The 11,863-nt window shown below is 41.2% G+C and overlaps 1 protein-coding gene across 1 annotated transcript in view; it reads left to right on the forward strand.

The window, feature by feature from the left end:
- The window catches only part of LOC138637734 (nephrocan-like), a 43,748-nt gene extending 32,121 nt beyond the window's left edge, over positions 1 to 11,627 (forward strand). Inside the window, exons 3-4 of the mRNA XM_069726647.1 lie at positions 7,938 to 8,839; positions 11,177 to 11,627. Of these exons, the coding sequence (XP_069582748.1) occupies positions 7,938 to 8,839; positions 11,177 to 11,627 (1,353 nt within the window). The remainder of the gene's footprint in view (positions 1 to 7,937; positions 8,840 to 11,176) is intronic.
- Positions 11,628 to 11,863: the final 236 nt, after the last annotated feature.

Raw genomic sequence — 11,863 nt, forward strand, 5'->3', positions numbered from 1 at the left:
ACTGGCCCACTAGTTAACCCCTTCAGTAAACACCGTAAGAAAAAAAAAAAAAAACGAGGCAAAAAACAACGCTTTATTATCATACCGCCGAACAAAAAGTGGAATAACACGCGATCAAAAAGACAGATATAAATAACCATGATACCGCTGAAAGCGTCATCTTGTCCTGCAAAAAACGAGCCGCCATACAGCATCATCAGCAAAAAAAAAAAAGTTATAGTCCTGAGAATAAAGCGATGCAAAAATAATTATTTTTTCTGTAAAATAGTTTATATTGTATAAAAGCGCCAAAACATAAAAAAATGATATAAATGAGTTGTCGCTGTAATCGTACTGACCCGAAGAATAAAACTGCTTTATCAATTTTACCAAACGCGGAACGGTATAAACGCCTCCCCAAAAGAAATTCATGAACAGCTGGTTTTTGGTCATTCTGCCTCGCAAAAATCGGAATAAAAAGCGATCAAAAAATGTAACGTGCCCGAAAATGTTTCCAATAAAAACGTCAACTCGTCCCGCAAAAAACAAGACCTCACATGACTCTGTGAACCAAAATATGGAAAAATTATAGCTCTCAAAATGTGGTAACGCAAAAAATATTTTTTGCAATAAAAAGCGTCTTTCAGTGTGTGACGGCTGCCAATCATAAAAATCCGCTAAAAACCCGCTATAAAAGTAAATCAAACCCCCCTTCATCACCCCCTTAGTTAGGGAAAAATTAAAAAAATGTATTTCCATTTTTCCATTAGGGCTAGGGCTAGGGTTAGGGCTAGGGTTAGGGCTAGGGTTAGGGCTAGGGTTAAGGCTAGGGTTAGGGCTAGGGTTAGGGTTAGGGCTAGGGTTAGGGCTAGGGCTAGGGTTAGGGCTAGGGTTAGGGTTAGGGCTAGGGTTAGGGCTAGGGTTAGGGTTAGGGCTATGGTTAGGGCTAGGGTTAAGGCTACAGTTAGGGTTGGGGCTAAAGTTAGGGTTAGGGCTAGGGTTAGGGCTACAGTTTGGGTTGGGGCTAAAGTTAGGGTTGGGGCTAGGGTTAAGGCTACAGTTAGGGTTGGGGCTAAAGTTACGGTTAGGGTTTAGATTACATTTACAGTTGAGAATAGGGTTGGGATTAGGGTTAGGTGTGTGTCAGGGTTAGAGGTGTGGTTAGGGTTACTGTTGGGGTTAGGGGTGTGTTTGGATTAGGGTTTCAGTTATAATTGCGGGGTTTCCACTGTTTAGGCACATCAGGGGCTCTCCAAACGCGACATGGCGTCCGATCTCAATTCCAGCCAATTCTGCGTTGAAAAAGTAAAACAGTGCTCCTTCCCTTCCGAGCTCTCCCGTGTGCCCAAACAGGGGTTTACCCCAACATATGGGGTATCAGCGTACTCAGGACAAATTGGACAACAACTTTTGGGGTCCAATTTCTCCTGTTACCCTTGGGAAAATACAAAACTGGGGGCTAAAAAATAATTTTTGTGGGAAAAAAAAAGATTTTTTATTTTCACGGCTCTGCGTTGTAAACTGTAGTGAAACACTTGGGGGTTCAAAGTTCTCACAACACATCTAGATAAGTTCCATGGGGGTCTAGTTTCCAATATGGGGTCACTTGTGGGGGATTTCTACTGTTTCGGTACATTAGGGGCTCTGCAAATGCAATGTGACACCTGCAGACCATTCCATCTAAGCCTGCATTCCAAATGGAGCTCCTTCCCTTCCGAGCCCTCCCATGCGCCCAAACAGTGGTTCCCCCCCACATATGGGGTATCAGCGCACTCAGAACAAATTGGACAACAAATTTTGGGGTCCAATTTCTCCTGTTACCCTCGGGAAAATACAAAACTGGGGGCTAAAAAATAATTTTTGTGGGAAAAATTTTTTGTTTTATTTTTACAGCTCTCCATTATAAACTTCTGTGAAGCCCTTGGTGGGTCAAAGTGCTCACCACACATGTAGATAAGTTCCTTAGGGGGTCTACTTTCCAAAATGGTGTCACTTGTGGGGGGTTTCTACTGTTTAGGTACATTAGGGGCTCTGCAAACGCAATGTGACACCTGCAGACCATTCCATCTAAGTCTGCATTCAAATGGCACTCCTTCCCTTCCGAACCCTCCCATGCGCCCAAACAGTGGTTCCCCCCACATATGGTGTATCATCGCACTCAGGACAAATTGGGCAACAAATTTTTGGGTCCACTTTCTCCTGTTACCCTCGGGAAAATACAAAACTGGGGGCTAAAAAAATAATTTTTGTGGGAAAAATTTTTTGTTTTATTTTTACGGCTCTGCATTATAAACTTCTGTGAAGCACTTGGTGGGTCAAAGTGCTCACCACACCTCTAGATAAGTTCCTTACGGGGTCTACTTTCCAAAATGGTGTCACTTGTGGGGAGTTTCAATGTTTAGGCACATCAGTGGCTCTCCAAACGCAACATGGCGTCCCATCTCAATTCCTGTCAATTTTGCATTGAAAAGTCAAACGGCGCTCCTTCCCTTCCGAGCTCTCCCATCCGCCCAAACAGTGGTTTACCCCCACATATGGGGTATCAGCGTACTCAGGACAAATTGTACAACAACTTTTGAGGTCCAATTTCTTCTCTTACCCTTGGGAAAATAAAAAATTGGGGGCGGAAAGTTAATTTTTGTGAAAAAATATGATTTTTTATTTTTACGGTTCTACATTATAAACTTCTGTGAAGCACTTGGTGGGTCAAAGTGCTCACCACACGTCTAGATAAGTTCCTTAAGGGGTCTACTTTCCAAAATGGTGTCACTTGTGGGGGGTTTCAATGTTTAGGCACATCAGGGGCTCTCCAAACGAAACATGGCGTCCCATCTCAATTCCAGTCAATTTTGCATTGAAAAGTCAAATGGCGCTCCTTCGCTTCCGAGCTCTGCCATGCGCCCAAACAGTGGTTTACCCCCACATGTGGGGTATTGTCGTGCTCAGGACAAATTGTACAACAATGTTTGGGGTCTATTTTCTCCTGTTACCCTTGGTAAAATTAAACAAATTGGAGCTGAATTAAATTTTTTCTGAAAAAAAGTTAAATGTTCATTTTTATTTAAACATTCAAAAAATTCCTGTGAAGCACCAGAAGGGTTAATAAACTTCTTGAATATGGTTTTGAGCACCTTGAGGGGTGTAGTTTTTAGAATGGTGTCACACTTGGGTATTTTCTATCATATAGACCCCTCAAAATGACTTCAAATGAGATGTGGTCCCTAAAAAAAAATGGTGTTGTAGAAATGAGAAATTGCTGGTCAACTTTTAACCCTTATAACTCCCTAACAAAAAAAAATTTTGGTTCCAAAATTGTGCTGATGTAAAGTAGACATGTGGGAAATGTTACTTATTAAGTATTTTGTATGACATATCTCTGTGATTTAATTGCATAAAAATTCAAAGTTGGAAAATTGCGAAATTTTCATAATTTTCGCCAAATTTCCATTTTTTTCACAAATAAACGCAGGTACTATCAAAGAATTTTTACCGTTGTCATGAAGTACAATATGTCACGAGAAAACAATGTCAGAATCACTGGGATCCGTTGAAGCGTTCCAGAGTTATAACCTCACAAAGGGACAGTGGTCAGAATTGTAAAAATTGGCCCGGTCATTAACGTGCAAACCACCCTTGGGGGTAAAGGGGTTAACAAAGATTGGAATTTTGTTTCACCACTTAGATAAAAAAAGAACCTAGACATATTTGATGTTTGTGAACTTGTAATGACTTAGAGAATCATAATGGCAGGTCAGTTTTAGCATTTAGTGAACCTAGTGAAAACGCCAAACAAAAAACAAGTGTGGGATTGCACTTTTTTTGCAACTTGACCCCACTTGGCATTTTTTCCATGTTTTCTAGTACAAGTCGTGGTAAAAGCAATGGTGACGTTAAAAAGTACAACTCGTCCCACAAAAAACAAGCCCTCACATGGCCATATTGACGGAAAAATAAAAAAGTTATGGCTCTGGGAAGGAGGGGAGCGAAAAACGAAAACGCAAAAACGAAAAAGGGCTGCATCTTGAAAATTACATTTTTAATTTTCTGTTGTCTCCCATGAGCAAAATGTAGACACATGTGACTTGCATCACTTGCATCAAAATAATTCAACCTCCATTGCAAATGAGATTTAGTAACACATTTTTTAAAAAAACATATCTAATATATAAAGCTGAATGTGTGTGTGTATGTGTGTGTGTGTGTGTGTGTGTGTGTGTGTGTGTGTGTATGTATGTCCGGGATTGGCATCTGCACCGTCGCAGCTACAGCCACAAAATTTTGCACGGTCACACGTCTGGACCCCGAGAGCGTCATAGGCTATGTTGTGAGGCGAAATTTTAACCCCGCGCGTTCCAATTCACCAAACAATTTTGCCCCTATCTACATAATGGGGAAAAAAGTGAAAGGAAAAGTGTTGGAGGCGTCGCAGCTACAGCCACAAAATTTTGCACAGTCACACGTCTGGACCCCGAGAGCATCATAGGCTATGTTGTGAGGTGAAATTTTAACCCCGCGCTTTCCAATTCACCAAACAATTTTGCCCCTATCTACATAATGGGGAAAAGTGAAAGGAAAAGTGTTGGAGGTGTCGCAGCTACAGCCACAAAATTTTGCACAGTCACACGTCTGGACCCCGAGAGCGTCATAGGCTATGTTGTGAGGTGAAATTTTAACCCCGCGCTTTCCAATTCACCAAACAATTTTGCCCCTATCTACAAATGGGGAAAAGTGAAAGGAAAAGTGTTGGAGGCAAATTGACAGCTGCCAGATGTGAACAAGGGGGACTTAAAGAATGAGAGCGATGGCGCCAAAGAGTATATACCGTACAGTTGCTAATGTGCGGCCCCGACATGGGATACTCACCACACACGGGGATATGAACACACACAAAATGTGCTTGAACACATATCACCCTCAGCACACATTTCACCACACATACACCAACCTCGCCACATAAAAGTCGAAACACAAAAGTCGCCGCGCAAAACTCGCCACGCGCAAAACTCGCCACATGCAAAAACTAGGCTCACGCAAAACTCGCCACAAGTGCAAAACTCACCTCATTGAAAACTCGCCACACGCAAAACTTGCACACGTGGAAAAATTGCCACATGTACAAAAGTTGCAACACATGCAAAAGTTGCCTCACACAAAACTAGCACATACTCAAAAGGTACTACACATAAAACTAACCACGCGCAAAACTCGCCATGCGCAAAACTTGCTGTACATAACTTGCTACACTAACCTGTCACATGCAACTCGACACACAAAAAGTTGCTACACGCATGTTGCCACACAAAACTCATCTCACAAAAGTCGCTACATGCATGTCGCCACACGCAACTCAACACACACAACTTGACAAACGAAACTCGCCCTAAAACACACACAAGTCTGGTATTATCCTTCAAAAATAAAAATCTGATTAATAAGCAGACAAACTACAAGAGCAACAAATGTACCATATAGGAAATACGGCAGCTGTCAGTCACATGACCTGTCTATTATGTGTATGTGTGAGCTAATATATACTGCCAGGGGGAGGGCTTCCTGTTGGCTGGGGATTTATCAGGCTGCCAATTTAGCTTACAAATACTGAGGTAAAAATACTGACCAAATAACGTGTGAATGCGGTCTAATACAGGAGGAGATGACACACAGGTATATACTATATACAGGAGAGATGGCACACAGGTATATACTATATACAGGAGGATTAAATATACCCCCAGGCTCATAATGCAAAGTGTCCAAATACCATGTCCTGGACTCTATAAATCCTACTCCAAAAGATACTATTATTCAAGGAGAACAAAAGGAGCGTTCAAAAAGACAAACGTAAAAAAGTACAAAATTTATTGATACATATAACAGACAACATATACAAACACATATATGAAATTAAGGACACTAAAACAACCCCAAGCACCCGCATTGGTCATCAGAGCTATATAAAGTGTATATGGTATAGGCACAAAGGTAACGCAAGTGGCACAGAATGGATGACCATATCCCTATCCAGCCCCATGAACCCCAGCTAAAATCCCCCTGGTTCCAAAGTATAGACCTAGATGGGGCTAGCAGAAAGTACTGCAAGACTGACAGTCCATAGGACCGGACACACTCCAGGAGACTGATATCACTACCAGTCAAATAAAGGCATATAGCGTCACAGGCACAGTGAGACCAGTATCCAAAAGGTACTTCTTACCCGGGTGCAGGGATCGAAAAGAGAAGGGTGACACCCCCGACGCGCGTTTCGCTCCAGCGTTGTTTGCTTTATCAAGGAGAAGTGACCAAATAACGTGTGAATGCGGTCTAATACAGGAGGAGATGACACACAGGTATATACTATATACAGGAGAGAAGGCACACAGGTATATACTATATACAGGAGGAGATGACACACAGATATATACTATATACAGGAGGAGATGACACACAGATATATACTATATACAGGAGGAGATGACATACAGGTATATACTATATACAGGGGAGATGACATACAGGTATATACTATATACAGGAGCAGATGACCTACAGGTATATACTACATACAGGAGGAGATGACACACAGGTACATACTATATACAGGAGCAGATGACCTACAGGTATATACTATATACAGGAGGAGATGACACACAGGTATATACTATAAACAGGAGCAGATGATCTACAGGTATATACTATATACATGAGGAGATGACACACAGGTATATACTATATACAGGAGCAGATGACCTACAGGTATATACTATATACAGGAGGAGATGACATACATGTATATGCTATATAGAAGATGACATACAGGTATATACTATATACAGGAGGAGATGACACACAGATATATACTATATACAAGAGGAGATGACATACAGGTATATACTATATATAGAAGGAGAAGACATACAGGTATATACTATATATAGGAGGAGATGACATACAGGTATATACTATATACAGGGGAGATGACACACAGCAGGTATAAACTATATACAGGGGAGATGACAAACAGGTATATACTATATACAGGAGATGACATACAGGTGTATACTATATATAAGGGAGATAACAAACATGTATATACTGAGGTTAAAATGAGAGGTGTGAGGTGAAAATGAAAAGGTGTGAGTGCAAAATGAGAGGAGTGTGGGAAAATAGTGAAATGATCGGAAAATGACAGACGTGAGGTTGAAATGACAAGTGTTAGGGGGGAATGAGAGGAGTGAGGGAGAAAATGAGAGGTGTGAGGGAGAAAATGAGAGATGTGAGGGGGAAAATGAAAGATGTGATTGGGAAAATGAGAGGCATGATGGGAAAATAAGAGAAGTGAGGTGCTATTACTAACCACAGATATTTACTATGCCCAGGCAACGCCGGGCTCTTCAGCTAGTACAATATACAGTAAATAGCTTAACACAATTAATAGAACAAGTGATTTGTTTAAATGGAACATGTCAGTAGGATGAACCCTCCTTGGTTCACATTGCGTCAATGGATTAACGCTAGCGGACTCCGTTACATGGCGAAATTGTCGCAATTAACGCCATGCAACGGATCCGTTAGCGCACCCATTGACGGCAATGTGCTAACGGATCGCTAGCGCCTGCCATTTTCGGCACTCGCTAGCGATGTCCCGTTAGTTTCGGACGGACTGAAAACGAGATCCCTTTTGGGACATTGCGTTAGCGCAGTCCGTAGCGCTATGCGCTAAACGGACTGCCCTAACGCAATGTGAACCTAGCCTAATTAAGTAATCTGTATGGACATCCGTTTTGTCAATGTTGGTTTCAATGCTTTGGTTGTTGTCGCAGGTTGACCATGTGCTCAGCCATATACTAATATATAAACTGCTACATCTTACTAAGCCCCATTAAGTCATCATAAGGTCCACTCATGTCTCAAGTGTGACAGTACAGTACCACCTTTTGATATAACATATGTTCTTACAGTTTTCAGACTTCCGTGAGATGCAAGGCTTGCAGGAATTGGTGCTATTTTCAAGTGGGATGGAATCAATTGAAAACGATACATTCAGAGCACTGAACAACCTGAAGGTGTTGGAAGTATGGAACAATAAGCTCACCAGTATTCCACGATCATTTCCCTCAAAGCTGGAAGCCCTAAAATTGGGTGATAATTTGATTCAGTCACTTAATCACCAAGACTTTGAAGGTTTAACCAGGCTCAGAGTCCTGGAAATCCAGAACAATTTGCTCAGTACATTAACATTTGAGGTCTTTTCTGCCCTCAGTAACTTACAGACCCTTATTCTGGAAGGGAATAGGATACACTCTGTAGCTGGAGTGGCCAGATTACCCAATCTCAAATACCTGAATATGGAGAAAAATAAACTGATGTTTTTCTATGACAACTTCTTCACACATTTCCCAAGCTTACAATATCTCCGGTTAGCTGGAAACCAGTTTGTTAGAGTTCCACCACAACTGCCTAAATCCCTACTATCCTTGAGGTTAGAGAGAAATCATATAAAAACCATGTGTGTCAGAGATTTGAGACAGCTAGAAAATCTATTTGATCTCAATCTTTCTGGAAATCAGTTGTTATCAGCGGATGGACTGCAAGTTATTACCAATCTGACAACTTTAGATCTTTCCAAGAACCAACTCTCAACGCTCCCTCACAAACTGCCAACAAAGTTACAGAGACTTGACTACAGCAATAATCAGATTTCAAGAATAACGGTGCACGATATGAAAGGCCTGGCCAGCCTGAAACATCTATTCCTGGATAATAATGGCATGATTGTGTTTGAAGACAAGGCTCTTCAGTGGTGTGGACACTTGTCCAACCTAGCTATGGAGCAAAATCTTCTAACTTCTATTCCTATGGGGTAAGTGCTTACTAAATAATGAGAAAATGGCCAAGTGTCATATTGTGAAATTTTAATGAGGTTTTTCTTTTTTTATAGAAAAATCAGAAATGCCATAAGGGAAATAGAATCTGCAAGCTTGGGCCACCAAATTATCCAGAACTGGGTTCTAGAATTAATCTACAGGCTTGTTCAGATCTATTTTTTTTTTTGATATATCAGGAATATACATTTTGCAAATTGAAGCTGTGACTTAGGCGACTATATGAACAAGGAACAGTAGCTGATTTTCATATAAATATTTTTTAAAAATGAAAAAATGTCAATTACACTTTCCTATACAATAAAAAAGGTATGTTAGCCCTTTCCAGTTGATCGTATGTCAAAATGAAACATTTTTGGCGTATGCTAAAGGAATGGATGCGAACACCAAGATACAGCCCTCAGAAGAATTGAAGATCTTCCCCAATTGGCTAGAAAAGCTAGATTTATATACAGGGAAGAGGTACAGCAACAAAAGTCATATTTACACCACGTAACAATGGATGCTTTTTTTCTTAAACTTTATTGAGCTTAATTTTCTTTTTTATGATTTTAAGTCTTACTAAGAGACTTGAAACTGTGATCACTTAATTGCTTACATAATCATTTGGAATACCAGGTATTCCAAAGCATTGCTGTCTGCCAGAGTATTGCTGACTGACAATCTGTAAGGCCATACCGATTAGGCATCCTGTTCTTGGCATTGATGACTACTCCTACCTATCCAACAGTTTTAAAAAAAAATTAGGCCCACAGTTCATCAAAGTGTATATGCCAGAAAATTGATGTACAACAAATTGATAAGTTGCTAAATTTTTGCACAAAATGAAGTTGTGCAAAAATGTTACAAGTTTTGACACTTTCACTCCCGTTTCGAGCAGATCTTCCAAGGTAAGTAGAGATTGGGAGGAAGCAGGGAGTTGCTACATCCACTTGTCACATTCTTCAAAACTGACAGCATTCCTTACACCAGGAACGTTACGCCAATCCCTGACTGAAGTAACATTTTTGGCAAGGCGCACGCCACAGATAAGGCTACTTTCACACTTGCGTCGTGTTACGTCTGTCGCAATGCGTCGTTTTGGAGAAAAAACGCATTCTGAAAAGTTGCCCGCAGGATGCGTTTTTTTCTCCATAGACTTGCATTAGCGACGCATTGCGACGTATGGCCACACGTCACATCCGTCGTGTTTTGATGGACCGTCGGCACAAAAAAATCCCATGTAACTTTTTTGTGCATCGCGTCCGCCATTTTCGACCGCGCATGCGCGGCCAAAACTCCGCCCCCTCTTCCCCGGACTGCAGAATGGGCAGCGGATGCGTTGAAAAACTGCATCCGCTGCCCACGTCGTGCAGTTATTTTTACAACGTCCGTCGGTACGTCGGGCTGACGGTTTGCAACGGCCCCGTACCGACGGAAGTGTGAAAGTAGCCGAAGATGCTTCAAAATCATTAAGTTGTGTGCGCCTCTTATTAAATTTGGCACATCTTATTGCTGCACGCCTCTTCATTAAGAATTCTGTATGAAACTCTGGCCTTAATAAATTGAGTCCACTGTTCTTAAACTGTCCTTCCCCCACGTACGAGACAACTAAAATATTACACTAAATATATTCCAACTTCTTCAAGGACATAGGCATCCTTCCAATTCTACAAATTGACTTAACTAATTCAACTTTCTTTAATTACTCATCCAACACTTTATGCTCCTCATGTATCACCCAATGCTCAAATCCTAACCTACAAAACCTTATCCAAATGTGCTCCTTCCTACATACAGCCATCCTTCATGCAACCTCTGCTTCATCAATGACCCTGACTCTTCTATTATTATCTCCACCTGACAAAATTAGAGCTTATTCATTTCTTATAACTTTTAATTTGCTATGTAATCTGACAGCAGCATGAGATAAGGACAGAAACCCTGATTCCAAGACATATAACTTATTTTAATGGATGCAGAAGTTATAATAGAATCACAGCCTTCTCTACTGCAGTTCTAGCAGAGCTGAGAAGTCGAGCGGTGTATAACCCCACCCACACTACAACTTTCTGTGTACACTGTATACTATTAGAGATCAGCTGATCAGTGCTGGAGGCGCGGTTGGACTAGGAGGCACAAGACAGCTTGTCCAATCACTTGCTAATGAAACACTCATTGTATTAAAGTAGCAAAACACAGCCCAGTAAGTGACACATCACTGTAATCAGGGTTTCTGCTCCTACATTATGGTGCTCTCAGATTATATAGCGAAAACCTTGTGAAAGCTTCCCTTTAACGGTAATTTAACTATATTGTTTCTTTACAACTTTTAGACTTCCAGTTACTCTTACAAGGTTAGACCTCAAAGGAAATAAGATTGATCAAGTTGGAGTCCATGATGTCAAACATTTAAAGCACCTTCAAGTTCTGAACCTTAGAGACAATAAGCTCGCTTCCATAGATGATGGCGTTTTAGAATCTCTGCCTCGATTGAGACACCTCTACTTAGACGGAAACCCCTGGAACTGCACCTGTAGTCTTCTTAAGGTCAGAAGACTACTCATTGATAAAGGAACTGACATCAAGGAAGGACTGTGTGCCGAGCCACCATACTGCCGTGGGGAGGGATGGATGTCCTCTAATACAATGCTAAGAGGGTGTGAAACCTCCTATAATTCTGAGAAAAGCAGAGAAAGTAAGAAACAACTGAAGGCTTCAGAGATATCATATGGGAAGCCTCACATGGAGGAAGATGAGGATTATGATTATGATACAGAATACTGATGTAAATTGATATTAGCGGTGGAAATCTACAACTTTCAGAAACTGCGGCAAATATTGTAAAGTAACAAAATAAACTATCCTCACCTTTTCTCCCCCAGTGATCCAGCGCTGACACTGTGGTGGTCCTCGTTCACAAGCAGTAAGCATGGGAGCACTTCAGTAGTCATGTGATGTACTACCGACATCATTGTTTTGTGATGAGAGCCATGATGTCAGTAGTAGGGCACATGACTGCT

The sequence above is a fragment of the Ranitomeya imitator genome, chromosome 5, assembly GCF_032444005.1.
Source record: "Ranitomeya imitator isolate aRanImi1 chromosome 5, aRanImi1.pri, whole genome shotgun sequence".
In the NCBI taxonomy this organism is placed as follows: domain Eukaryota; kingdom Metazoa; phylum Chordata; class Amphibia; order Anura; family Dendrobatidae; genus Ranitomeya; species Ranitomeya imitator.